Source organism: Bubalus kerabau, chromosome 7 (genome assembly GCF_029407905.1).
Source record: "Bubalus kerabau isolate K-KA32 ecotype Philippines breed swamp buffalo chromosome 7, PCC_UOA_SB_1v2, whole genome shotgun sequence".
In the NCBI taxonomy this organism is placed as follows: Eukaryota; Metazoa; Chordata; class Mammalia; order Artiodactyla; family Bovidae; genus Bubalus; species Bubalus kerabau.
The window spans coordinates 88,931,583-88,959,176 of NC_073630.1; the positions used below are offsets into that span (position 1 = coordinate 88,931,583).

The window sequence follows — 27,594 nt, forward strand, 5'->3', positions numbered from 1 at the left end:
GACTATGCCAAAGCCTTTGACTGTGTGGATCACAATAAACTGTGGAAAATTCTGAAAGAGCTGGGAATACCAGACCACGTGATCTGCCTCTTGAGAAATTTGTATGCAGGTCAGGAAGCAACAGTTAGAACTGGACATGGAACAACAGACTGGCTCCAAATAGGAAATGGAGTATGTCAAGGCTATATATTGTCACCCTGTTTATTTAACTTATATGCAGAGTACATCATGAGAAACGCTGGGCTGGAAGAAGAACAAGCTGGAATCAAGATTGCTGGGAGAAATATCAATAACCTCTGATATGCAGATGACACCACCCTTATGGCAGAAAGTGAAGAGGAACTAAAAAGCCTCTTGATGAAAGTGAAAGTGGAGAGTGAAAAAGTTGGCTTAAAGCTCAACATTCAGAATATGAAGATCATGGCATCTGGTCCCATCACTTCATGGGAAATAGATGGGGAAACAGTGTCAGACTTTATTTTTCTGGGCTCCATAATCACTGCAGATGGTGACTGCAGCCTTGAAATTAAAAGACGCTTACTCCTTGGAAAGAAAGTTATGACCAACCTAGACAGCATATTAAAAAGCAGAGACATTACTTTGCCAACAAATGTCTCTGTAGTCAAGGCTATGGTTTTTCCTGTGGTCATGTATGGATGTGAGAGTTGGACTGTGTAGAAGGCTGAGCGCCGAAGAATTGATGCTTTTGAACTGTGGTGTTGGAGAAGACTCTTGAGAGTCCCTTGGACTGCAAGGAGATCCAACCAGTTCATTCTGAAGGAGATCAGCCCTGGGATTTCTTTGGAAGGAATGATGTTAAAGCTGAAACTCCAGTACTTTGGCCACCTCATGCGAAGAGTTGACTCATTGGAAAAGACTCTTATACTGGGAGGGATTGGGGGCAAGAGGAGAAGGGGACGACAGAGGATGAGATGGCTGGATGGCATCACTGAGTCGATGGACGTTAATCTCAGTGAACTCCGGGAATTGGTGATGGACAGAGGCCTGGCGTGCTGCGCTTCATGGGGTTGCAAGGAGTCGAACACGACTGAACGACTGATCTGATCTGATGTAGATGACACCAGTCATATGGCAGAAAGCAAAGAGGAATTAAAGAGCCTCTTGATGAAGACGAAGGAGGAGAATGAGATAGCTGGCTTCAAACTCAACATTCAACAAGTGAAAATTTTGGCATCCAGTTGCATCCATTCAGTTCAGTCACTCAGGAGATCCCTGTCTCCTGACAGACATTGTGTCCAACTCTGCGACCCCATGGACTGTAAAAATCCAGGTTTCCCTGTCCATCATCATCTCCTAGAACTTGCTCAAACTCATGTCCATCGTGTCTGTGTAGTCATCCAACCATCTCATCCTGTCTTCCCCTTCTCCTCCTGCAGGTGTTAATAATCAGCTGCCTGTTGCTCTGGCTAAACCATAAGAAACACACCATGGGAAAAGAATAAAAACAAAATATAGCAATACTGTGTAATCTAAACAAAAGTACATCAAGTTATTAGTTGGGTCGTAATGGCCTGCTAAACTAAGGAAAAACAGTGTGGACCTTGAAATGCTGGTCAGTGAAAGTTCAGAATTCTGCTTGTGCACACACCAAGATGTTTTCCCAAGGTATATTCGGGTATATGATCTCCAGCTGGGGATACTCCTTGTATAAGAACATAACAAAGACAGTTCAAAGTAATCAGTAAAATGAGAGATGTTATCAGGGACATGGGACATTGTGGCACAACAGATACTTTCTGCATGCCAAGACACTAAATAAAAGTGATGTGACTCTGAAGAACAGGGTTCTTGATTCAGAAGGTCTTGAGTTTTCCATTCCCATCTTTAAATCTTTAATTCTGTCCCTAGTTTCTTTTCCCCAAACTGTTTGTCAACCACTTTCAAGTCCTATCTGCTGGGCAACAGGGTCTTTTCTAATGAGTCAGTTCTTAGCAAAAGGTGGCCAAAGTATCAGAGCTTCAGCTTCAGCATCAGTCCTTTCAATGAAAATTCAGGACTGATTTCCTTTAGGATTGACTGGTTGGAACTCTGCAGTCTAAGTGACTTTCTCGAGTCTTTTCCAACTCCACAGTTCAAAAGCATCAACTCTTCAGTGCTCAGCTCTCTTTATGGTCCAACTCTTCCATCCACACTTGACTACTGGAAGAATCATAGCTTTCACTAGAAGGACCATGGCAAATAGATGGGGAAACAATGGAAACAGTGACAGACATTATTTGTTGGGGGGGGGGCTACAAAATCACTGTAGATATGACTGCAGCCATGAAATTAAAAGACGATTGCTCCTTGGAAGAATTTCTATGACAGATTTAGGTAGCACATTAAAAATCAGAGACATCACTTTGCTGACAAAGGTCCATCTAGTCAAAGCTAATTTTTTTCCAGTAATCATACAGATGTGAGAGGTGGACCATAAAGAAGGCTGAGTGCTGAAAAAATGATGTTTTTCATCTGTGGTGTTGGAGAGAACTCTTGAGAGTCCCTTGAACCCCAAGGAAATCAAACCAGTCAATCCTTAAGGGAAATCAACCCAGAATATTCATTAGAAGTATTGATGTTGAAGCTGAAGCTCCAGAACTTTGGCCACTTGATGGTGGAGCGAATTCATCTGAAAAGACTCAGATTCTGAAAAAGATTGAAGGCAGGAGGAGAAGATGGCAACAGTGGATGAGACAGTTGGAGGGTGTCACTGATTCACTGAACATGAGACCAAAGGCCTGGATATAGTTTAGGATGGGGAAGCCTAGAGTGCTGCAGTCCATGAAATCGCAACGAGTCGGACACGACTGAGCAACTTAACAACAATAAGTTGTTGCATGGTAGAAACCAAGGCAACATTTTAAATTAGTTATATCCCAATTAAAAATAAGTTAAACAAACAAGAGAGACACTGATAAGTGACTTAATAGTGAAAAGTCATTCAATATTTTAAAATTTACATGTTTAAAAAATAATTTTAAACTCGAATGTCAATGCATGTTTATAGACTTACACAAAATTTCTGGTAAGAATTGATCTGATATATAGAAGCATTTACAACTCTGGCAAATATTTTAATATAGTTTCTTTTTTCCAAAGAATATATTTGTTTTATTTATATGAAATATAGTTACATAATAAATGTACTCCTTCATTACTGAGAATTTATTTGTCTGTGATCACAGCTAACTACCATGTTGTACAAAATTCCCCAGAACTTATTTTATTACTCAAAGTTTGTTCCCTATTACTCAAAGCTTGTCTCTCCATTCTTCCAACTCCTAGACCCTGGAAAACACCAATCTACTCTCTACTTCTGGAGAAGGCAATGGCACCCCACTCCAGTACTTTTGCCTGGAAAATCCAATGTATGGAGGAGCCTGGTAGGGTGCAGTCCATGGGGTCGCTAAGAGTCAGACACGACTGAGTGACTTCATTTTCACTTTTCACTTTCCACTTTCATGCATTGGAGAAGGAGATGGCAACCCACTTCAGTGTTCTTGCCTGGAGAATCCCAGGGATGGGGAAGCCTGGTGGGCTGCCGTCTATGGGGTCACACAGAGTCGGACACGACTGAAGCGACTTAGCTGCAGCAGCACTCTCTACTTCTATGAGTTTCAATTATTAGGCTGCCATGTATAAGTGATTCTAAATAATATTTGTCATTCACTGACTTACTTCACCTAGGACAATACCATGTTCTCAAATATGGAAGTATTTCCTTTGTGTTCTTTGCTAAATAATATTCTTTCATTACATACACCACATTGTCTTTATCTATTCATTCACTGAAAGACACTAAGGTTTAATTCATGCCTTGATTTTTGTGAATAATACAGCAATTAGCACTGGGGTGAAGCTATCAAATTGTCAACATCCGTCAGATCATTGAAAAAGCAAGAAAGTTCCAGAAAATCATCTACTTCTGCTTTATTGACTATGCCAAAGCCTTTGACTGTGTGGACCACAACAAACTCTAGAAAATTCTTAAAGAGATGGGAATACCAGAACACCTGACCTGCCTCCTGAGAAATCTGTATGCAAGTCAGGAAGTAACAGTTAGAACTGGACATGGTACAACAGACTGTTTCCAAATTGGAAAAGGAGTATGTCAAGGCCGTATATTGTCACCCTTATTTAACTTATTTAATTTATAGGCAGAGTACATCATGAGAAAAACTGGGCTGGAGGGAGCACAAGCTGGAATCAAGATTGCTGGGAGAAACAGCAATAACCTGAGGTATGCAGATGACACCACCCTTATGGCAGAAAGCAAAGAAGAACTAAAGAGCTTCTTGTTGAAATGAAAGAGGAGAGGGAAAAAATTGGCTTAAACTCAACATTCAGAAAACTAAGATCATGACATCCGGTCCCATCTTTCACGGCAAATAGATGAGGAAACAGTGGAAACAGTGACAGACTACTTTTGAGGGGCTCCAAAATCACTGGAGATGGTGACTGCAGCCACAAAATTAAAAGACACTTGCTCCTTGGAAGAAAAGTTATGACCAAACTAGACAGCATATAAAAAGCAGAGATATTACTTTGCTAACAAAGATCCATCTAGTCAAAGCTATGGTTTTTCCAGTAGTCATGTATGAATGTGAGAGCTTGACTATAAAGAAAGCTGAGTGCTGAAGAATTGATGTTTTTAAACTCTGGTATTGGAGAAGACATCTTTTTTTGGGTGTTAGTTCTAAAACGTCTTGTACGTCTTCATAGAACCTTCAACCTCAGCTTCTTCAGCATTACTGGTTGGGGCATAGACTTGGATTACTGTGATATTGAATGGTTTGCCTTGGAAACGAACAGAGATCATTCTGTCGTTTTTGAGATTGCATCCAAGTACTGCATTTCAGACTCTTTTGTTGACCATGATGGCTACTCCATTTCTTCTGAGGGATTCCTGCCTGCAGTAGTAGATATAATGGTCATCTGAGTTAAATTCACCCAATCCAGTCCATTTCAGTTCGCTGATTCCTAGAATGCTGACATTCACTCTTGCCATCTCTTGTTTGACCACTTCCAATTTGCCTTGATTCATGGAACTGACATTCCAGGTTCCTATGCAATATTGCTCTTTACAGCATCAGATCTTGCTTCTATCACCAGTCACATCCACAGCTGGGTATTGTTTTTGCTTTGGTTCCATCCCTTCATTCTTTCTGGAGTTATTTCTCCACTGATCTCCAGTAGCATATTGGAGAACTAACACCCAAAAAAGATGTCCTTTTCATTATAGGGGACTGGAATGCAAAAGTAGGAAGTCAAGAAACACCTGGAGTAACAGGCAAATTTGGCCTTGGAATACGGGATGAAGCAGGGCAAAGACTAATAGAGTTTTGCCAAGAAAATGCACTGGTCATAACAAACAGCCTCTTCCAACAACACAAGAGAAGACTCTATACATGGACATCACCAGATGGTCAACACCGAAATCAGACTGATTATATTCTTTGCAGCCAAAGATGGAGAAGCTCTATACAGTCAACAAAAACAAGACCAGGAGCTGACTGTGGCTCAGACCATGAACTCCTTATTGCCAAATTCAGACTTAAACTGAAGAAAGTAGGGAAAACTCATGTCCATAGAATCGGTGATGCTATCCAGCCGTCTCAGCCTCTGTCATCCCCTTCTCCTCCTGCCTTCAATCTTTCCCAGCATCACGGTCTTTTCAAATGCATCAGCTCTTCATATTGGTGGCCAAAGTATTGGAGTTTCAGCTTCAAAATCTGTCCTTTCAGTGAATATTCAGGACTGATTTCCTTTAGGATGGACTGGTTGGATCTCCTTGCAATCCAAGGGATTCACATTAGTCTCCTCCAATCAGATCAGATTAGTCGCTCAGTCGTGTCCAACTCTTTGTGACCCCATGAACCGCAGCATGCCAGGCCTCCCTGTCCATCACCAACTCCCGGAGTTCGCCCAAACCCATGTCCATCGAGTCAGTGATGCCATCCAACCATCTCATCCTCTGTTGTCCCCTTCTCCTCCTGCCCTCAATCTTTCCCAGAATCAGGGTCTTTTCAAATGAGTCAGCTCTTCACATCAGGTGGCCAAAGTATTGGAGTTTCAGCTTTAGCATCAGTCCTTCCAATGAACACCCAGGACTGATTTCCATTAGGATGGACTACGTGGATCTCCTGCTGTCCAAAGACTCTCAAGAGTCTTATCCAACACCACAGTTCATAAGCATCAATTCTTCAGCACTCAGCTTTGTTTAAAGTCCAACTCTCACAGCCATACATGACCACTGGAAAAACCATAGCCTTGACTAGACAGACCTTTGTTGACAAGTAATGTCTCTGCTTTTTAATATGCTGTCTAGGTTGGTCATAACTCTCCTTCCAATGAGTAAGTGTCTCTTTATTTCATGGCTGCAATCACCATCTGCAGTGATTTTGGAGCCCAGAAAAATAAAGTCTGACACTGTTTCCACTGTTTCCCCATCTATTTCCCATGAAGTGATAGGACCGGATGCCACGATCTTCGTTTTCTGAATGTTGAGCTTTAAGCCAACTTTTTCACTCGCCACTTTCACTTTCATCAAGAGGCTCTTTAGTTCTTCTTCACTTTCTGCCATAAGGGTGGTGTCATCTGCATATTTGAGGTTATTGATAGTTCTTCTGGCAATCTTCATTCCAGCTTGTGCTTCCTGCAGCCCAGCGTTTCTCATGATGTACTCTTTATATAAGTTAAATAAGCAAGGTGACAATATACAGCCTTGACGTACTCTTTTTCCTATTTGGAACCAGTCTGTTGTTCCATGTCCAGTTTTAACTGTTGTTTCCTGACCTGCATACAGTTTTCTCAAGAGGCAGGTCACGTGGTCTGGTATTCTCATCTCTTTCAGAATTTTCCACAGTTTATTTTGGTCCACACAGTACCTAGAGAGCATATTAAAAAGCATAGAAATTACTCTGCTGACAAAGATCTATATAGTAAAACTATCGTTTTTCCAGCAGTCAGGTATGGATGTGAGATTTGGACCATAAAGTAAGCGAAGTGTCAGAAAATTGATGCTTTTGAGGTGTGGTGTTGGATAAAGCTTTTGGGAATGCCTTGAACTGCAAGGAGATCAAACCAGTCTATCCTAAAGGAAATAAACCCTGAATATTCACTGGAAAGACTGATGCTGAAGCTGAAGCTCCAATATTTTGGCCACTTGATGTGAAGTGCTGACTCATTAAAACATACCCTGACTATGGGAAAGATTGAAGGCAGGAGGAGAAGGGGACGAAGAGGACTAGATGCTTAGATAGCATCACTGTCTGGATGGACATGAATTTGAGTGAGCTTGGGAGATGGTGATGGGCAGGAAAGCCTGGTATGCTGCAGTCCATGGGGTCACAAGGAGTCAGACACAACTGAGTGACTGAACAATTCCAGGGGATCTCCTCACTCAGGAATCGAACCTGCATCTCCTGTAGCAACTGCATTGGCATGTAGTTTCTTTACCACTGAACCATAAAGAAGGCTGAGCACCAAAGATTTGATGCTTTCTGATTGTGGTGCTGGAGAAGACTCTTGAGAGTTCCTTGGAGAGCAAGGAGATCAAATCAATCAATCCTGAAGGAAATTAACTCTGAATATTCATGAAAGGACTGATGCTGAAGCTGAAACTCCAATACTTTGGCCACCTCATGTGAAGAACTGACTCACTTCAAAAAACCTGATGCTGGAGCAGATTGAAGGGAAAACGAGAAGGGGGCAGCAGAGGATGAGATGGTTAGATAGTATCACCACCTCAATGGGCATGTATTTATTTGAGCAAACTCTAGGACATAGTGGAGAATGGAGGAGCTTGTCATGCTGTAGTCAGTGGGGCCATAGTGTCAGACAAAACTTAGTGATTGAACAACATCAACAATTCTCATAGGTGTGAGGTGGGATTTTGATTTGCATTTCATGATGCTTAGTAGTATCAAGCCCCTTTTCAATTACCTGTTGGCCATGTATATGTCTTCTTCGGGCAAATATGTATTCAGTAACTACATTCATTTAAAATTTTTTTTTTGCTATTGAGTAATATGGGTTACTTATATCTTTTGTATATTAGTCTCTTATCAGTGTGTAATTTTCAAAATATTCTCCAATTTTGTACATTGCCTTTCATTTTGTAAATCATTTATTTTGCTGTGTAGAAGCTTTTGAGCTTGATATAGCCCCACCTTTTGGTTTGCATTGGTTCCTTGTATTTTTGGTGTCATATCCCAGAATTTGATGCCAAAACCCTTATCAAGAAACTTTCCCTCCTGTTTTATAATAGGAGTTTTATAAACCATAAAAGGTCTTCTTATGTTTAAGTCTTTAGTCCATTTCTAGTCAAACTGTGTAAGTAATGCAATGTGGTGGTTTAGTACTAAGTCATGTCTGTCTCTTGTGACACCATGGACTGTAGCCAGCCAGGCTCCTCTGTCGATGGGATTCTCCAGGTAAGAATACTGGAGTGGGATGCCATTTCCTTCTCCAGGGGCTCTTCCTGACCCCAGGTTTGAACTTGGGTCTCTTGCATTGAAAACAGATCTTTACCAACTGAACTCTGAGGGAAGTAATGTAATATAAGGGTCCAAATTTTATTCTCCTGGATATAAATATCTAGTTTCCCTAGTACTACTTATTGAAAAGATAACACTTTTCCTATTGAGTATTCTTCACATTTGTCAAATATTATTCAACTTTACATAGAGGGGTTTGTATCAGGACTCTAAATCCTGTACATTGGTCTGCATGTCTATTTTTATGACAATATCATCTTTTTAAAATTGCTATAAGTTTGTAGTACAGTTTTAAATAAGAATTGGGATGCCTCCAATGTCATTATTTCTTGGGACTGGTTTGGCTGTCTGAGATCTCTTATAGCTTGACACAAATTTAGAATTTGTTTTTATCTTTCTATGCTCCAGAAGGCCTTAAAAATTTGTAATTCAATCCATTCTTCTTTTTCTGCCAAGGAACTCTTTCTAGCTGAAAGTTCTCTCTTGGTGATGAGTAATGCTGGCTTGGGAATGATGCTGGTAAAATAAAACTGTCATCATTCTGTTCTTGTGTGATTTAGCTCAGATTTTTTGTTCTACTGTGTTGCTAAAATTTCTTACATGGACTTTGGAGCATTCCCAGAGATGATTTTGCTCATGGATAGTGTCCAATTATTACTCTCTGTCAAGGAACAGGGAGGCTGGGGTCTTCTTTCTATTTATAAATTAACACAACGAAAGAGCAGAAGTAAGTTTCTAAACTGGTATTGGTTATAACTACCCAGATGGTGACTGCAGTCATGAAATTAAAAGATGCTTGCTGCTTGGAAGAAAAGCTATGACTACCTAGACAACATATTAAAAAGCAGAGACATAACTTTACCAACAAAGATCTATCTAGTCAATGCTGTGGTTTTTCCAGTAGTCATGTATGGATATGAGAGTTGAACTATAAAGAAAGCTGAGCATCAAAGAATTTATGCTTTTGAACTGTGATGTTGAAGAAGAGGCTTGAGAGTTACTTGGACTGCAAGGAGATCCAACCAGTCCATCCTAAAGGAATTCAGTCCTGAATATTCATAGGAAGGACTGATGCTAAAACTGAAATTCCAATACTTTGGTCACCTGATGCGAAGAACTGACTCATGGAAAAGACCTTGATGCTGGAAAAAATTGAAGGCAGGAGGAGAAGGGGAAGACAGAGGATGGCATCACCGACTCAATGGATATGAGTTTGAGCACGCTCCGAGAGTTGACGTTGGACAGAGAAGCCTGGCGTGCTGCAGTCCATGGGGTCACAAAGAGTTGGACACGACTGAGCGACTGAACTGAACTGAACTGACATGAGGGAAGCTGAGTGGTTTTTCATTTTTACTTTTATGATTTTGTTGTAGTCGCTAAATTCTTTATAGTGGTAATATCTGCAATTTTTAAGAAATAAAAGTATTATTGTTAATTTAAAAATTCATCTTTTTAACAATAAATTATTTTCTTTAAATAAATGTAGTATTTCTTTGAGGTTATAATCTATCACCCAGAAGGGGTAGGTGACAAAATACTTTCACAAAATTTAGGAAGTATAAAATAACCTTATTTGATATTAGGCGCACTGTAAATTATGGGAAATTTGTCAATTTCAAATTATATAAAGCTGATTATTCCTTCAAAAACAAAATGCTTCTTAGTTAAGAATATATTCTCTACTCATGAAGTATTGTTAATAACTGCTTTCAAAGCATTAAGCAGATCTGCACTTGTCATTCTTTGCATGTCTACTTCAACAGCTGTCCCTTTGGCTTTCATATGAACAAGATTATCATGCTGATCACCAAACATAGGAATTCCAACCATAGGGACCCCGTGGTAAATAGCTTCATAGATCCCATTGGTTCCACAGTGAGTGATAAAAGCTCTGGTTTTGGGATGACCTAAAAATTGAAAGAAAAAATAAATAATTATTCTAAGTTGTAAGAGTGTCCAAAACAGAAAATCATGACACCTGCATAAACCAAATTCTATTAGGTAACATTTTCTATATAATTCTGTGTCATGAGAACACATATAAATTCTTATAGGCTCTGAAGTAGCAGCAATTAATTACTCCAGGCTAAGTATAATTACTGATTCCAGCAATTAAGTCATTCCACAGACAACTAAGACGTTTCCTGCAAAATATATGGTGAGAGTACTTGCCATTTGACAAATTATTGCAAGAAGAATACATCAATAAAAAAGAATGGAGGGACTGAAGAAACTAATCTTTTTGTAGATGGGAAAGAGGAGGTGACGTGTGCAGGGTTTCAATATGAAAATGTTGGCATAACAAGCTAGAAAGATAGGCTACATTAGTTCATGGTGTACTCTGTTTAAGAAAATAGGATTTGCATTTGACTTTATACTAATATGCAGCCATTTATATTATATATGAAATGTAGGTGAAATGGTTTGCCACATTTTTTTTTTTTCCATAGAGAAGAGAGGTGTGAGAAAATGGTGAAGAGAATCAGGAGTGTGTTGCAATACTGTATACAAAAGTTAACGAAAGCCTCATCTAAAGGTAATTTCTCTGATTTGATCCTGAAGAGGGAGAGATTATGTCATAAATGGGAGAGTCACCAAGGTATAGTCTGGTTTCTCTGAACTCTTCTCAACTAGATTTTGATTTTGTGGCACCACTATCTCCACATTGCCCAATTTTAGCAAGCATTCTACTAAGTCAGTTGAACTCTGCACTTTTCCATCCAATGAACTTCCACTATGTTCTTTTGTGATAAATTCCCCATTTTTCTTTCTGTGTACAAATTGTTTCCAGTCTCTCTGTTTTATTGTAAAAGTCCATTGCACTAATAACTATACTTATGGTGATGGTCTTGAATAAATGTGCCTTACAGTCTTTAACAAGTGTCATGAACAATCCTTTCTTTCAAAACTCCTGAAGCAACGTGAAGAACACATTAAAGTTGTTTTTTTTTCCTTATTTTAAATACAAATTTGTTGATATCTGTTATTGAATAATCATTCAGATTATACCTCATTCAGCTCTGTTTATTTTTCTTCTCTTTGGTCTTACCAAGAAGATCATTCTGTGGAATCCATTTATATAGCCGGGTATTGGCTCCTAGTGTTTCTGGTTTCTTTCCTGTGTATCTCCACAGAACCTATTAAGATAAATGTCTTTATTAGAAGATTTTAGAATCACATCCTGCCAGAAGAAGTTAACCTACCCTGATGACTCAGATCGTAAAGAATCTTCCCACAGTACTGGAGACAGGGGTTTGATCCCTGGATCGGGAAGATCCCCTGAAGAAGGAAATGGCAACCCACTCCAGTATCCTTGCCTGGAATATCCCATGGATGGAGGAACCTGGCAGGCTATAGTCCATGGGGTTGCAAAGAGTCAGACACGACTAAGAGACTTCACTTCAATCAAATTTGATGCCTCCAGGTAATGCACAAGTAAACTGAGTCCATACGTGATTAGGTAATGAATGTTTTTAAACCATAAACACTACAGCTGTGTTTTCAAAGGCTTGCAATGATCCTAGTCAATAGCCTTTCATCTTCGGGTTAATTCTAACTTAACCCAAAGAAGAAAAATAATGAAGAGGTAGATGAAGAAAAATGACAATCTGTATCTGAAAGAACTACATATGGTGTTACTAAGCCACTCTGGTAAAGAGGATTTTTGAGACAAAGATTTCAGAGGCAAAGGGGAGGGATGTTATTTACCTCTTCTGAACTATTTTTTACATACTTACTAGTAATGTAGACTCATATGGTAAAATATTCATAATCATATTTATCATTTTAAAGTATTCTAAGTTTAGAGTTTGGTGGCATTAAAAACATCCACATTGTGTAACCGTCATGGCATCCAGTCACACAGTTGTGTCCGACTCTTTGTGACCCCATGGACTGCAGCCTGCCAGGCTCCTCTGTCCATGGGGATTCTCCAGGTAAGATTACTGGAGTGGGTTACCATGCTGTCCTCCAGGGGACCTTCCTGACCCATTGTAGTTGGTGATGGACAGTGAGGCCTGGCATGCTGCAGCTCATGGGGTCGCAAAGAGTTGGACATGACTGAGCGACTGAACTGAGAACAAAGATGTCACTCAGGTAAAACCCAGAATGGTATCAATAAAAAATGATAGTTTGCTGGAACATTGTAAAGTATACTCCTAAATATTTTACTGTATTGTTAGTGTTTTAAATGTTGAAGAATCACTATTTAGGATTTCATTTAGGATTATTTTTAGGATTCATTATTTAGCATTATTAGAAGAATCATTATTTAGGATTATTTTTAACCTAAGCTCTTATTTCCAGGTTCAATTATGACAATGCTCAAAATCAGTAATTACTAGAAAATATAGTCCCAAGACATTCTGAGAATCAAGCCTATTATTTTGAATATCTTTTCCTTTATTCTCTGTTATGTTATTTGTTGCTTGTTTATATGCTTCAGATTTAAAGAAATATAAGAATAGCAAAAAGCGTTAGGTTACATGGATGCCTTAAAACCTAATACACAAAGCTGACTGATGGTTTAACAGTAGCAAATTATTAATTTTAATTTATTATTTAAAGAAAATACTGTAATAGAATATCCTGTTAAAAATGCCAGGTTTAAAGCAAGATATCAATCAAATATCCCCTTTTATCATTTATACATTTTCTTTAGAGCTCACTTAAGTTGCAACTAACAATATCAATACCCTTTCCTAAATTTTACAAGTATTCTTTTACTGTGAACTTCATGGATTTTAAAACAGCTATCCCAGAAAAAATAAATAAAATAAAATGACCTTCTGAGGAATCTGGGCAAGGGCTGATGCAATCATATTAGACTTTTCTTCTGAGAGGTTTTTGATCATTGACCCCAGAGTAAAAACCACAACTCCATCTTCTCCAGAGCTTTGAACAAACTCTTCGAACTCCTGTGAAAAAAACAGTCTTTATAATATAAAAGTTTACAGTTATAATAGATGTCACATGCTTCTCAATGTGTCTGAATTATTAGAGCAATTCTGTACTTTCATATGTTAATGATTTCACTGTATAATCAGTTCAGTTCAGTTCAGTCACTCAGTCGTGTCCGACTGTTTGCGACCTCATGAATCACAGCACACCAGGCCTACCTGTCCATCACCAACTCCCGGAGTTCACCCAGACCCACGTCCATCGAGTCAGTGATGCCATCCAGCCATCTCATCCTCTGTCGTCCCCTTCTCCTCCTGCCCCCAATCCCTCCCAGCATCAGAGTCTTTTCCAATGAGTCAACTCTTCCAATGGGGTGGCCAAAGTACTGGAGTTTCATCCTTAACATCATTCCTTCCAAAGAAATCCCAGGGCTGATCTCCTTCAGAATGGACTGGTTGGATCTCCTTGCAGTCCAAGGGACTCTCAAGAGTCTTCTTCAACACCACAGTTCAAAAGCATCAATTCTTCAGTGCTCAGCCTTCTTCACAGTCCAACTCTCACATCCATACATGACCACTGGAAAAACCATAGCCTTGACTAGACGGACCTTTGTTGGCAAAGTAATGTCTCTGCTTTTGAATATGCTCTCTAGGTTGGTCATAACTTTCCTTCCAAAGGGTAAGCGTCTTTTAATTTCATGGCTGCAATCACCATCTGCAGTGATTTTGGGGCCCAGAAAAATAAAGTCTGACACTGTTTCCACTGTTTCCCCATCTATTTCCCATGAAATAATGGGACCAGATGCCATGATCTTCGTTTTCTGAATGTTGAGCTTTAAGCCAACTTTTTCACTCTCCACTTTCACTTTCATCAAGAGGCTTTTTAGTTCCTCTTCACTTTCTGCCATAAGGGTGGTGTCATCTTCATATCTGAGGCTATTGATATTTCTCCTGGCAATCTTGATTCCAGCTTGTGTTTCTTCTGGTCCAGCGTTTCTCATGATGTATTCTGCATATAAGTTAAATAAGCAGGGTGACAATATACAGCCTTGATGTACTCCTTTTCCTATTTGGAACCAGTCTGTTGTTCCAGTGTATAATAGATGACCTGAAATCCTTATTAGGTGAATTAAAAATTATTGTTACTAAAAGCTCATTTGGCAAAGCATATTGAGGTATGAATGTGTCTTTGTGCATGTGTGTTTGTGTTTACATGTTATTGACTGCCTGTTATCTTTTGCCATTTGCTGAACTCTTTACATGTATCATTTAACTTAGATATATGGTGATTTTATGAGATATGTATACATTTACAGATGGGAAATCTATCTCCATAAGGTTAAGTAATTTGTCCAAGTCTACACAGCAGTAGCTGGCAGAGAAAATTTCTACCTTTAAGTTAAATAGTTCTGGTGCTGCAGTTTTTATTTAGCCTTAGATGCTAATAAGGTTGTTTTCATTTTTTTCTACTGAATTATGGTCAGTACAATGATACAACTTTGGTATATTTTCTTTTCTCTGTTTTCTAAACTTCTATTTTTTTTTATTTTGATTAGATTTATTTTTTTATATGACCTTCCACATATAGAATTAGGAATGAAGTAGCCATGTAACTCCTGACCAGAAAAGTAATGCAGAAATACCTATAAAGCATATTCTGAGGGTTATAGGAATATAGTAGAAATATATAGCTTTGAATTAAAAATAAAGACAACATATTTAATCATACTGAAATAAATCTTTTTATCCTCTGTTTAAATACTAGCAAAACTAAGCCAATTAAGTAAGACAAAAAAAAATGTGTTTTTGAGGCGTGAAATGGAAAAACAGGGAAGAAATTTATATTAAGGGATTTCTCACATGGTTATTGGAGAAGGAAAAGGCAACCAACTCCATTCTTGCCTGGAGAATCCCATGAACAGAGAAGTCTGGCAGGTTGCAATCTATGGGGTCTGAAAGAGTCAGATAAGACTGAAGCGACTTAGCACTCATGCCCATGGTTATGGAGACTGTCAAGTTTAATCTGCAGAACAGCACATTAGGCTGGAGACTCAGAGAAGAGTCACTGCTGTAGTTCAAGTCTGAAGGCAGCCTACGGGCAGAATTCAGACTTTTGTTCTAGTCACATCTTCAACTAATGGAATGAGGCTCACTCACATATTGGAGAATAATTTGTTTAATCAAGGTCCACATATTTCAAAGTTGATTTCATCTAAAAATAGCCTCTTAATAACTTCTAGAAAAATGTTTGTCTAAATACCTGGGTACCCAGCCAGGCAAGTTGACACTTAAAATTAACCATTACACTATGTTTAGAGATGATAGAATGATATCTTTATGTTCAATTATAGCATAGTATTTGTAAGATACTAGGAAATATTTTTAAATTTATAGAAAACACATTTTCATGAATAGTTAATGGACTTTGAACAAGAAAATAAAACATTGAGGACTACTTCATTAGATAATAATACATAATCCAAAATAAAGGCTACTCACCTTCTTACTGTATTGTATAGTCTAAGAAAATAATGACCATTAAATTCTATGTCTGTTTTCTCCATTTGGGGATCAAACACTGTTAACAATAAACCAGAAATCATTTTGAGATAAATACTCATAGCTGGGTCAGGAAGATCCCCTGGAGAAGGGAATGGCAATTCCATTCCCGTATTCTTGACTGGAAAATTCCATGGACAGAGGAGCTTGGGAGGCTACAGTCCATGGGGTCACAAAGAGTCAGATACGACTGAGTGACTAACACTTCATGCTTCATTCATGTAGGACAATAATAAGCACATTTAACTACCTTAGGCAGGGGCTTTGCAGGCTTGCAGTGCAGTCCTCCGACAAATTCAGTATTAGGTAAGTAAGGTTGAGGAAATTCAAAATCCCAGTAACTTCGAAACAACCATATGTCAGCTTTCCCCATAATCTCACATAGTGTGGTAGGTTTTCCTGAATAAAAATGAAGGATAAGAGAGGGAAAGGAATCTGATATGTTAAATGAGAGATATATCTTCACCTAATTTTCTAAGTAAATTCTTAAAGACCAATACCGAGCCTATGCAACCCAAGTTAAATCAATTGAATCAGTTAAATCAGTTGAAAAACTTTTACCCTGAAGAGTACACATAGTCAGATTATGAATAAGTAAACACATTTGGGCTTCTTTTGTGGCTCAGCTGGTAGTGAATCTGCCTGAAATGCTGGAGACCTGGGCTTGATCCCTGGGTTGTAAACATCCCCTTGAGAAGGGAAAGGCTACCCATTCTAGTATTCTGGTCTGGAGAATTCCATGGACTGTATAGTCCAAGGGGTCACAAAGAATCCAACAGGACTGAGTGACTTTCGCTTTCACTTTCAAATATAGATTTAAGTATGGAGTGAAGCCAAAAGCCTGTTGCTTTCTCTCTGTCAATGGAGTCTTTCATCTTGATCTAAGCCTGAGCCCACTCAGTGCTCCTATAAGTACAAGAAACTTAGGGAGCGATTCTCAGCCTTCTATGGTAGAGTCACAACTTCTTCTCTGGAATTCCAATTTATCTCATCCTCATTGCTCCAAAAGCCTCTGATTATGTTGAAAAACAACTTGTCTTTTGCCCATCTTTTTTTCTATTATTTTCAAGTGTGTTGTCGCAACTAATTACATCCTGAATACTTTTAATACAATTCTTAAAATGATTGTCTCCTTTGCTATAGTAAATGAAATTTCCTATTTTACAAGATTTTCTCCTCTTTGGTGAAAATATTGCACTGCATAATAATCTCTGGTGGTGAAATAGTTTCTCTTTTATAGCGAATCTTATCCAGAGTTTTGGTGTCCTTTTGAAATATGTGCTCTGTGTCACTGATGGGAGGAAATAATAGCCATCTGGTTTCTCACTTCATGGCTTTGTGACTATTCTCCTTGATGTTCTAAGTGTGCTAAGGTTTTTATTAGACAAATATAAGGGATTTTGCACTCCTAGGAAGATCTATCTGCAATTAGAGATCAAGGCAAATCTCAGCAAATGAGGGCCTTGACTCTGGTGATTACAATACCCAGTTTCATACTCAGCACATATCTTTTGGAAAATGTGTGCACGTTTTATGTTTGTTTGTTTATTTGTTTGTTTGTTTTACTTTTCTCTAACTTTTGAGTTAAAATACATTGAAATTAATTGTTAACTGGTATATTTATGTCTGGTAGAAATTATCATTTCCAAATTATGATTTTATTGCCCTATAGGATTTTTTTGGACCATTTTTGTGTCTAACCTAGTGCTCTTATCCTAAAATTCCTTTACCCCTCAAGAGGTTTATAAATAGTTTCTCAATTTTTTTAATGAATATTTTCTTATTTTCTCATCAATTATTTGAACATAACTATGACATGCTTTAATGAATAATTTTATAAATTATTTATTAATTTATAATTATATATAAATTTATATTCATTGCAGCCAAAAATTAAAAGACGCTTACTCCTTGGAAGAAAAGTTATGACCAACCTAGGTAGCATATTAAAAAGCAGAGACATTACTTTGCCAACAAAGGTCCGTCTAGTCAAGGCTATGGTTTTTCCAGTGGTCATGTATGGATGTGAGAGTTGGACTGTGAAGAAAGCTGAGCACTGAAGAATCGATGCTTTTGAACTGTGGTGTTGGAGAAGACTCTTGAGAGTCCCTTGGACTGCAAGGAGATCAATCAAGTCAATCCTAAAGGAAATCAATCCTGACTCTTCATTGGAAGGACTGATGCTGAAGCTGAAACTCCAATACTTTGGCCACCTGATGTGAAGAACTGACTCACTGGAAATGAATCTGATGTTGGGCAAGACTAAAGGCAGGAGAAGAAAGGGATGACAGAGGATGAGGTGGTTGGATGGCCTCACCGACTCAATGGACATGAGTTTGAGTAGGCTAAGAGAGTTGGTGATGTACAGGGAAGTCTGGCAAGCTGTTATCCATGGGGTTTCAAAGAATCGGACGTGACTGAGTGACTGAACTGAACTGAAAGTATAAGGAAAAATGAACTAGTTGAACTAATTCCAAATAACAGCCACTGCACACTTCACAGTAAGAGAAATGATCAACAAAACAAGAAGGCAGCCTATGAAAACAGAAAAAGTATTTGCAAACCATATGTCTGTGTAGGTGTGGTTATTGTTGTTGTTCAGTCATTTGTTCACGTCCTACATTTTGCAGTACCATGGACTGCAGCAACTCAGGCTTTCCTATCCTTCACCATCTCCCGGAGCCTGCTCAAACTCATATCCACTGAGACAGTAGTTCCATCCAAACAGCTGATCCTCTGTCATCCCTATTTCCTCCTGCCTTAAATCCTGCCAGGATCAGGATCTTTTCTAGTAAGATAGCTTTTCATATCAACTGGCCAAAATTTTAGTGCTTCAGCTTCATCATCAATCCTTCCAATGAATACTCAGGATTGATTTCCTTTAGGATTGACTGGTTTGATCTCCTTGCAGTCTAAGGGACTCTCAAGAGGCTTCTCCAACACCACAGTTCAAAAGCATCAGTTCTTCCGTGCTCGGCCTTCTTTATGGTCCAACTGTTGCATCAACAAAAAACTACTGGTTCAAACCATAGCTTTGACTATATGGATCTTTGTTGCCTAGGTAATGTCTCTGCTTTTTAATATGCTGTCTAGGTTTGTAATAGCTTTTCTTCCAATGTGTAAGGATCTTTTAATTTCATGTCTGCAGTCATCATTTGCAGTGATTTTGGAGCCCAAGGAAATAAAGTCTCTCACTGTTTCCATTGCTTCCCCATCTTTTTCTATGAAGTGATGGGACTGGATGCCATGATATTCATTTTTTGAATGTTGCGTTAAACCAATTTTTCACTCTTCTCTTTCACTTTCATCAAGTGTCTCTGCTGTTCCTCTTCACTTTCTGCCATAATGGTGGTATCATCTGCATATCTGAGGTTATTGGTATTTCTCTTGGCAATCTAGATTCCAGTTTGTGCTTCATCCATCCTGGCATTTTGCATGATGTACTCTGCATATAAATTAAATAAGCAGGGGGTGGTTACACCTGATATACGTCAGCCTTGACATATATCTTTCCCAATTTGGAACCAGTCTGTTGTTCCAGGTTCAGTTATTACTGTTGCTTTTGACCTCCATACAAGCTTTGCAGGAGTCAGGTAAGGTGGTCTGGTATACCCATCTCTTGAAGAATTTTTCCATTATTTTGTAATCCACACAGTCAAAGGCTTTGGCACAGTCAATAAAGCAGAAGTAGATGTTTTTTTCTGGAACTCTCTTTCTTTTTCTATGATCCAACATATGATGGCAATTGATCTCTGGTTCCTTGGCCTTTTCTAAATCCAGCTTGAACAACTTGTATTTCTCAGTTCACGTAGTGTTGCAGCCTGGCTTTGAGAATATTCAGCATTACTTTGCTAGTGTGTGAGATGACTGCAATTTTGCAGTAGTTTGAATATTCTTTGGCATAGCTTTTCTTTGGGATTGCAATGAAACCTGATCTTATGCAGTCCTGTTATCACTGCTGAGTTTTCCAAATTTGCTGGCTTACTGACTGCAGCACTTTCAGAGCATCATCTTTTTGGACTTGAAATAGCTCAACTGGAATTCCATCTCCTCCTCTAGCTTTGTTCATAGTGATGCTTCCTAAGGTCCACTTAACTTCAGACTCCAGGATATCTGGCTCTATGTGAATGATCACAACATCATAGTTATCTGGGTCATGAGGATCTTTCTTGTATAGTTCTTCCATGTATTCTTGCCACCTCTTCTTAATTTCTTCTGTTATGTCCATAACGTTTCTGTTCTTTATTGTGCCCATCTTTGCATTAAATGTTCCCTTAGCGTCTCTAATTTTCTTGAAGGGATCTCTAGTCTTTCCCATTAAATTTTTTTCCCTCTATTTCTTTGCATTTGTCACTTAAGAAGGCTTTCTTATCTCTCCTGGCTTTTCTTTGGAACTCTGCATTCAGATGGCTATAGCTTTCCTTTTCTCTTTTGCCTTTAGCTTCTCTTCTTTTCTCAGCTAATTGTTAGGACTCCTCAGATGTTTTGCCTTTTGTATTTCTTTTTGCTGGGGATAGTTTTGATCACTGCCTCCTGTACAATGTCATGAACTTCTGTGCATAGTTCTTCAAGCACTCTATCTATTAGATCTCATTCCTTAAGCCTATTTGTCATTTCCACTGTATAATCATATGGGATGTGATTTAGGTCATACCTAAATGGTCTAGTGGTTTTTCCTACTTTCTTCAATTAAAGTCTGAATTGGGCAATAAGGAGTTTATGGTCTGTGCCACAGTCAGCTCCCGATATTGTTTTTGCTGACTGTATAGTTATTCTCCATCTTTGACTCCAAAGAATATAACCAATCTGATTTCAGTGTTGAACATCTGATCATGTCCATGCATAGAGTCTTCTCTTGTGCTGATGAGGAGGGTGTTTGCTATGACCAGTTCCTTCTCTTGACTAAACTCTGTTAGCCTTTGCCCTGCTTCATTTTGTACTCCATGGCCAAGTTCGTTTGTTACTCCAGGTATCTCTTAACTTTCTGCTTTTGCCTTCCAGTCCCCTATGATGAAAAGGACATCAACAAACAAGACAGAAGAGTAAAAGGTTATGTGCTCATCTTCTCCTGTGTGAACTCCAAATTTGCAACTAGCTGCTGAACAACAGGAGAATGTTGGAGTCCACCAAAAAAAAAGATATCCCAATTCCAAGGGCAAAGGAGAAGCCCAAGTAAGACGGTAGGAGGGGCAAAATTGCATTTAGAATCAAGCCCCATACTTACCAGAGATGCTTGAAAAACTCAAGCAAAATCTTATGCCCACCAAGACCCAGACGTCCCTGCCACAGAGACTGAGCCAGACTTGCCTTTGATTGTTTGAGTGTCTCGTGCACAGGTACGGGTCAGCGTGGTTTGCGGTGGGAACAGGGACTGACTGTGGCAAACCTGGATTACCCAGCGTGTGGCATGAGCCTCATGGAGGAGGTCGCCATTAGCCCCACCATAGAGCCACTGAGCACATGACATACAAACTGCAGAACAATTATAAAAAAGAAATTCTCACACTGGTAAGAAAGTTCTAGGACCCAGAACAGATTTTCCAACCTGGGAATCCAGCAAATCCAACTGAGAACCCCTAGGAAATTTGACTTTGGAGGCCGTGGGAGACTGAGCCAGACTTGCCTTTGAGTGTTCAGGAGTCTCTGGTAGAGGCATGGGTTGAAAGTTTTGCCTCAGGCTAAACAACAGGGAAGGAACCCAGCCACACCTATCAGCAGAAAATTGGATTAAAGATTCACTGAACATGGCCCCTCCCATCAGAACAAAACCCAGTTTCCCCCACAGATAGTCTCTCTCATCAGGAAACTTCCACAAGCCTCTTATCCTTTTCATCAGAGGGCAGACAGAATGAAAACCACAGTCACAGAAAACTAACCACACTGATCACATGGACCACAGCCTTGTCTAACTCAGTGAAACTGTGAGCCATGCCTTGTAGGGCCTCCCAAGACTAATGGGTCACGGCAGAAAGTTCTGGCAAAATCTGGTACACTGGAGAAGACAATGCCAAATCACTTCAGTATTCTTGCCTTGAGAACCCCACAAACAGCATAAAAAGGCAAAAAGATATGACACTGAAAGATGAAATCTCTAGGTCGGTAGATGCCCAATATGCTACTGGGGAAGAGTGGAGAAATAATTCCGGATATAATGAAGAGATGGAGCAAAAGCAAAAATAATGCCCAGGTGTAGATGTGACTGGTGATGGAAGTAAAGTCCGATGCTGTAAGAATATTGCATAGGAACTTGGAATGTTCGGTCCATGAATCAGCATAAATTGAAAGTGATTAAAAAGGCAATAGCAAGAGCGAATATAGAGATTTTAGGAATCAGTGAACTAAAATGAACTGGAATGTGAGAATTTAATTCAGTTGACCATTATGTCTACTACCGTGGGCAAGAATCATTTAGAAGAAATGGGAGGATCGCTCATAGTCAAGAAAAGAGTGTGAAATGAAGTACTTAGGTCCAACCTCAAAAATGACAGAAGTAGAAATTAGAAGTTCTCAAATAAATACTATTTGTATTTATGTGTAGTGATAGATATTATGGAGAGCTATTTGGTGATTATTTCACAATAGGTACAAATATCTAATCATCTTGTTTTATACCTGTGTTGAAACAAAATTATTTTAAGTCTGGGGAAGCAAAATTTTGCATAAAAATTTCTCTACCAGTTGAGCCACTACCCGGCACTCCCTGTTTTAGTGTGCGATGTGCTTCTGCATTATACATTAACTAGATCCCCTCAGAAGACACAAGGAAGTTTACTCTACAGAAAAACGAATTTCCTCCTTGCACAAGCAAGGTAACTCATTATAAGCTAACATTCTTTCCTTACTCTTTTAAGGAGTCACAATGACCCACTACTCATTTTTTAGGACTACATAAACTGGCAATATAATGTTCTGATGTATAACACTTTCAAGAATAACCCCTTCCCTCAAAAACATATATGACAGTTCTTTAACTTCTAATGGGCAGAGCATTCCTCAGAGCTTCCTGACAGATTTTCTCCAGGGTTATAATTCTCAGATTGGCTCAAATGAAATCTTCCATACTATTCTAGGTTGACTATTGATTAATTTTTTTGTCACCATCTGAAACTAATACAGTGTTGCATGTTAGTAATACCTTAAAAAATCTAACTAAATAATACATGAAAGGGACTGCTTTCTCAAAGGTAATTTGCCTTTTGTGCAAAATTTCCTTACCATAATCACGTAAACATAATAAAAAATAAATTAGTCAAAAGCAAAAAAAAAAAAAAGGGGGGGTAAATGGGCTTGTTCAAATAGAGAATAAATTTATGCTCAGGGTCAAAAGTCACTGGTTGACTTCTAATGACCTCTAACCTTAAATAGAACAAGAACAAAACACTGAAGTGAGGTAAAAATCTAGAAACTTGGTCCTATAGGAAAAAGTCTTCTTTCATTTTTACACTTTGAAAACAAGACCAAATGAAACCAAACTACATTATTTATTTTCTAGTTTCATGCTCATCACATTGCAAACCATTCCTTCATAGAACACAAATATAAAGCCTTAGGAAGAGCAAGTTAATCAGAAAGAAAACAGGTTGTGAAACAGGAGAAGCAAGAACACAGAGTAGTCCAAGGTTATGGAAATTAAGCACACTGTCAGATTTGGGTTTTCCAGACACTCCAAAAACTTAAGCTTAAATATAGAGAATATTCCTTCTTGGATATATACCAGGGTTCCCCTAGTGGCTTAGATGGTAAAGAATCAACCTGAAATGCAGGAGACCCGGGTACGATCTGTGAGCTGGGAAGATCCCTTAGAAGAGGGAATTTTATGATTCAATCATATAACACAAAACCAAAAAAAAAGAGTGTTATTAACATATTCAAAACAGTGTAGCCACCTTAAAATACCATTTGTAAGTTTTCATACAGTTAGATAAATGTTTATTTATAGAATATAAGAATATATATATTTTTTTATTTTATTTTATTTTTAAACTTTACATAACTGTATTAGTTTTGCCAAATATCTAAATGAATCCGCCACAGGTAGAATATTTATTATATACATATTATTCTTACCTAAAACCTTGCTGTAATATTCATCCCATTCTGGAAATACATAATATGAACATATCATGTCACTCACTGTATACAGTAACCAGTTCTCCAGCCTCTGTCTAAAAGTCATCTTGTCTGTCAGTCTTGATGTGATACCAGGAACATATGAAGAAGGCATAGGAAGCCCAGCACACAGTCTTTCAATGGCATTCCCATAGAAAAACCGAAAAGTGAATATAAATGGAATATTCAGGACTTCAGCCACCAATTCCCCACAAAAACTTAAAGGGTGAGCAATACAGACATCAAACTTGGCTGCCTGTAGCCTGCTGAGTAACTCCTTGTTTGTGATAGCACTGTCACACACTCTGTTTTTGTTTTGTAAATACGTTTGTTTTTTTTTTTTTTTTTCACATATAAGCAATGTGGTACTTATCTTTCTCTGTATTCCTTATTCACTTAGTATGATAACTTCCACATCTATCTGTGTTGCTGCAATGGGTTGCCTTCCTATTTTGATTATGTTCTGTTTTGTTATGCAACAGCTTTAGAGTTCAATTTGATCCCATTTGTAGTTTTGTTTTCTTTTCCAATACTCTTGGAAATGGATCAAAAAAAAGATATCATTGTGATTTATTCAAAGAATGTTTTGGTGTTTGGTCTTACATTTAGGTGTCTAATCCATTTTGAGTTAACTTTTGTGTATGGTGTTAAATTATGTTCTATTTTCATTCCTTTACATGTATCTTTCCAGTTTTCCCAGCACCACCTATTGAAGATCCTGGTTTTTTATCCACAGTTAGAGATTGATAATAGGTCTGTGGGTTTATTTCTGGACTTTCTATACTGTTCCAGTGATCTATATCTGTTTTGTGCCAGTACCATACTGTCTTGATGACTATAGCTTTGTAGTGTTGTCTGGGCAAGCTTATTTCTCCACTTCATTTTTTCTTTCTCAAAATTGCTTTCATCATTCAGGGTCTTTTGTGTCTCCCTATTTTTTTTTTTTTTTAATTGTGATAGTTTATGAAAAATTCCATTGGTAATTTGGTAGGGATTACTTTGTATCTGCAGATTGCCTTGAATACTGTAGAAATTTTGCTAATATTGATTCTTCCAATTCCAGACTATGGTATGTCTTTCCATACGAACAGCTGACTCATTGGGAAAGACCCTAATGCCAGGAAAGATTGAGGGCATGAGGAGAAGGGGATGACAGAGGATGAGATGGTTGGATGCCATCATCGACACAATGAACATGGGTTTGGATGAACTCGGGGAGTTGGTGATGGACAGGGAGGCCTGGCATGCTGAGCTTCATGGGGTTGCAAAGAGTCAGACACGACTGAGGGAATAAACTGAACTGAACTAGGTTTTTCATAGCTTTTCTTCTGAGGAGCAAGCGTCTTTTAATATTATTGATACAGTCACCATCCACAGTGATTTTGGAGGACAAGAAAGCACTGTTTCCACTTTTCCTCCTTCTATTTGCCATAAAATGATGGGACCAGATGCCATGATTTTCATTCTTTTTTTTTTTTTTTTTTTTTTTGCACTCAGCTTTAAGCCAGCTTTCCCCTCTTTTACCCTCATCAAAAAGCTCTTTATTACCTTTTTACTTTCTGTCATTAGAGAGGTATCAACTGTGTATCACCTGAGGTTGATATTTCTGCAGCAATCTCAATTTCTGCTTGTGATTCATCCAGACCAGCATTTCACATGATGTACTCTGCATACAGTTAAATAAACAGAATAACAATATACAGCCTTATTGTACTTAAGTTATTTTAAAAAGAGTGGGTATTAAATTCTAGTCATTTACTTTGGTCTATCATACCAATAACCATGCAAACATACAAGAGTCAGCTAGTTCTCTGAAGCCAAGAAGTGTTACAATACAAATGAAGTACTATCATTATTAATATCCAAATGAAGGATAATCTTCAAATGAGAAACAACAACAACAACAAAAAAAAAAACAGTGCTTTATATTCCAAAGGGGACAAAGTCTAATGTGGAATGATATGGAAGGATATAGATGGTGTAAAATGTGCTTTATAGCAGAGTAGAAATGCTAACAGGCTTCAATATTCCTGACTGGCAAAGAAGCTCTGTCTGGAGTGTGTTCTGCATTAGTCCTTGTATAGTTCTTTTAGAGAATATGAAATAATTATTGATTATTGAACCCTAAATTATGTTAGATACTTAAGAAATATTCAACCTGATCAGCATTGAAATAGAATAAATCATTATGTTCCTGAGGCCTCAAACAGCATCTCAACTGGTTGAACTAAAAGCAATGAATAAAATAAAGCACTAAGTCTTTAATGGTAACAATTTCCATGTGTTTATTCATCTGTCGTATCTTTGTAAAGAATAGATTATTTTAAACTTTAATTCTGAATCATGTGGCATATTTTTGGAATGAGTCTTTGATCTTTAACATGATAAGTTGAAGAATAGAGAAGAACCCAGAAGAACAGGAGAGAAATCTTTCCAAATCAGTGTCTGGATTATTCAGATAGACTCTGTCAAAGTTTCTAGTTCAACTGTATAAAAAAAAAAAAAAAGAAAAAAAGAAAAAGGCAGAAAAAGACTACTCTCTCTTTTTCTTCTTTGCAGTCTTACCAAACTTCCGGTAACAAAACAGGCAACATTTAGTGACCAGGAATGCAACAGTTGCCACACAAGCTAGCAGGAAGCCAATCACATCCAAAGAGTGGTACTGGAACCAGTTGAGGTCATGGAAGGCTGGTCGAAGGTGCTTGGCTCCTTTGTGGCGCATGACAAACTCAACCCAGAAGACTGCTCGGTCCAGGGGTTTCATAGGCTGATCATGGTGAATTCTTGATAACTTCATCGTATTCTCTTTATACCTAAAATTGAATAAATAAATAGCAACTTGAAAAGTTCGTTAAGGACATGATATACCTAAAGCAGTTATATATTATAAAAATATATTGTGTAATTAATTACATGATAAGTTGTGTCATAAATGATATCACCAAGAATATGAAAAGCATATGAAATTTTGTTTCCTCTTGAGATATTTCTAGATGTGATGGCTCATCAGTTTGAATGTGTTGGATGCTTTATAGTCTCAGTAATTATTGGAAGTGGGAGAGAAAATAATTTCCAGTTGGATATAGCATTCTGAAAGTACAGAAATAGGAATGATTATTAGAATGTGTAGCTTGAGAATACAGAATTTTGATCTAACTTGCTGAGTGTGGTATTGGGAACATGATAGTGACAGGAAGCAGCATGGAGGGGAAGGTCTATGTAAAAGGAACCTTTTCCCCACTCCTTCACTCTTCCCCAGTTTTGGGATGGAGTGTCAGCGTTAACAAGACTTCCGAAGTAACAGGAAATGGTTTCGGTCTGTGATCTTCATGGTCCTGACATTTCAGATGAAAGCAAAAAAAGCTTCATGTGACCCTCTGGGCAAGAAGTAGGGCCTGAGACTGAATAGATGCTGGCATTTTTGCTTCAGGCTAAAGAGGGTTGTGTGTTGAAAATCAGAAACATTACTCTGCCAAAAAAGGTCTGAATAGTCAAGGTTATAATCTTCCTAAGGTAAAATGCCAAATAAC

At 38.3% G+C, this 27,594-nt stretch overlaps 2 protein-coding genes across 2 annotated transcripts in view; both read right to left on the minus strand.

Moving 5' to 3' along the window:
* LOC129657103 (UDP-glucuronosyltransferase 2C1-like) overlaps positions 1 to 24,886 on the minus strand; it is a 30,449-nt gene extending 5,563 nt beyond the window's left edge. The window contains exons 1-6 of the mRNA XM_055587413.1: positions 24,849 to 24,886; positions 24,023 to 24,369; positions 16,206 to 16,354; positions 13,283 to 13,414; positions 11,548 to 11,635; positions 10,193 to 10,405 (exon numbers count right to left, since the gene is read on the minus strand). Of these exons, the coding sequence (XP_055443388.1) occupies positions 10,193 to 10,405; positions 11,548 to 11,635; positions 13,283 to 13,414; positions 16,206 to 16,354; positions 24,023 to 24,369; positions 24,849 to 24,886 (967 nt within the window). The remainder of the gene's footprint in view (positions 1 to 10,192; positions 10,406 to 11,547; positions 11,636 to 13,282; positions 13,415 to 16,205; positions 16,355 to 24,022; positions 24,370 to 24,848) is intronic.
* Positions 24,887 to 26,597: 1,711 nt separating this feature from the next.
* LOC129657944 (UDP-glucuronosyltransferase 2C1-like) overlaps positions 26,598 to 27,594 on the minus strand; it is a 30,234-nt gene continuing 29,237 nt past the window's right edge. Inside the window, exon 6 of the mRNA XM_055588728.1 lies at positions 26,598 to 26,877. Coding sequence (XP_055444703.1) covers positions 26,598 to 26,877 — 280 coding nt within the window. The remainder of the gene's footprint in view (positions 26,878 to 27,594) is intronic.